This window comes from Emiliania huxleyi (assembly GCF_000372725.1).
Source record: "Emiliania huxleyi CCMP1516 unplaced genomic scaffold EMIHUscaffold_301, whole genome shotgun sequence".
Taxonomy (NCBI): domain Eukaryota; phylum Haptophyta; order Isochrysidales; family Noelaerhabdaceae; genus Emiliania; species Emiliania huxleyi.
Genome location: NW_005199762.1, coordinates 1 through 1584, shown reverse-complemented (window position 1 = coordinate 1584; position 1584 = coordinate 1). Strand labels below are relative to the sequence as shown.

Genomic DNA, 1584 nt, shown 5'->3' with positions numbered 1-1584 from the left:
CGGCATGCCGGACGGCGCCGGAGGCCGAGGGCGGCGGCGGGGCGGGGCGGGCGGTGGCGAGGGTGGCGGCGACGGAGGCGGCCCGCGGCGGCGGGTGTGAGGGAAGCGGCGGGGAGGGCGGCGGCGGAGCACCTTGAGCTCTTCGGACAGCGAGGCCATCTCGCGGCTGAGGCGGGCGATCTCCTCCTCGCACTGCTTGGCCTCCTTGTACTTGCCTGCTCACAGCTGCAGGTGTGAAGAGACGCTGTTCACAGCTGGCGAAGAAGAAGGAGACCCACACCTGCTCACGGCTGCAGGTGTGAAGAGACGCTGTTCACAGCTAGCCCCTCTGGCCTCCTTGTACTTGCCCGTCTCGGCGGCCGCCTTCATCGCTCGCTCGGCGATGTCGCGCCTGCGGGGGGGAAGCGCCATCGGACGTGTCGAGGAGGCCATCGGACGTGGCTAGGAGGTCATCGGACGTGGCTAGGAGGTCATCGGAAGTGTCTTGGAGGTCATCGGACGTGGCTAGGAGGTCATCGGAAGTGTCTTGGAAGTCATCGGACGTGTCTTGGAGGTCCTCGGAAGTGTCTTGGAGGTCATCGGAAGTGTCTAGGAAGTCATCGGACGTGGCTAGGAATTCATCGGAAGTGTCTTGGAGGTCATCGGAAGTGTCTAGGAGGTCATCGGACGTGTCTTGGAGGTCATCGGAAGTGTCTTGGAGGTCATCGGAAGTGTCTTGGAGGTCATCGGAAGTGTCTTGGAGGTCATCGGAAGTGTCTAGGAGGTCATCGGAAGTGTCTAGGAGGTCATCGGAAGTGTCTAGGAGGTCATCGGAAGTGTCTTGGAGGTCATCGGACGTGTCTTGGAGGTCCTCGGACGTGTCTGGAGGTGTGTTCAGAAGTGTCCTCGGAAGTGCCATCCGAAGGGCATCGGAAGTGTCAAAGACGTGTGAAGTGCATCGGAAGTGTCAAAGACGTGTGAAGTGCATCGGAAGTGTCAAAGACGTGTGAAGTGCATCGGAAGTGTCAAAGACGTGTGAAGTGCATCGGAAGTGTCAAAGACGTGTGAAGTGCATCGGAAGTGTCAAAGACGTGTGAAGTGCATCGGAAGTGTCAAAGACGTGTGAAGTGCATCGGAAGTGTCAAAGACGTGTGAAGTGCATCGGAAGTGTCAAAGACGTGTGAAGTGCATCGGAAGTGTCAAAGACGTGTGAAGTGCATCGGAAGTGTCAAAGACGTGTGAAGTGCATCGGAAGTGTCAAAGACGTGTCCCGAAGTGCATCGGAGGTGTGCAGAAACTGTCGCGCCTTGGTGCCCGCGTCTCGAGGAGCCGCCGCGTCTCGATGACCTTCTGCGTCTCCTTTCGCTCGAACAGGGCGGAGGTTGCGTCTTCGTCGCGAAAGGACCTGGCGAGCAGAAAAAGAAATATCGCCGCCGCGAGCAGAACAAAACGCACGCGTGTTTGGGGGGGGGGGGAGAAAGGCGGACGGTGGGAGAGAGGCGGCAGGCGGGAGAGGACAATGTCGAGGGCGGCGGCGGCGTGCCGGCTGAGCGGCTGCGGCGGTCATTGCACGAGGGCGGGAATTGCGCGAGGCCTGTGATTGCC

The 1584-nt window shown here is 60.2% G+C and overlaps 2 protein-coding genes across 2 annotated transcripts in view; one reads left to right on the top strand and one right to left on the bottom strand.

The window, feature by feature from the left end:
* The window catches only part of EMIHUDRAFT_469592 (hypothetical protein), a 6619-nt gene extending 6339 nt beyond the window's left edge, over positions 1–280 (bottom strand). Inside the window, exons 1-2 of the mRNA XM_005774990.1 lie at positions 253–280; positions 133–215 (exon numbers count right to left, since the gene is read on the bottom strand). Coding sequence (XP_005775047.1) covers positions 133–159 — 27 coding nt within the window. The 5' untranslated portion in view covers positions 160–215; positions 253–280. The remainder of the gene's footprint in view (positions 1–132; positions 216–252) is intronic.
* A 149-nt stretch (positions 281–429) lies between these two features.
* Positions 430–960, top strand: EMIHUDRAFT_74553 (hypothetical protein; the record flags this gene model as incomplete). Its single annotated transcript, XM_005774989.1, has 1 exon — positions 430–960. A coding segment is annotated over one exon (531 nt), but the record flags the coding sequence as incomplete, so codon positions are not given.
* Positions 961–1584: the final 624 nt, after the last annotated feature.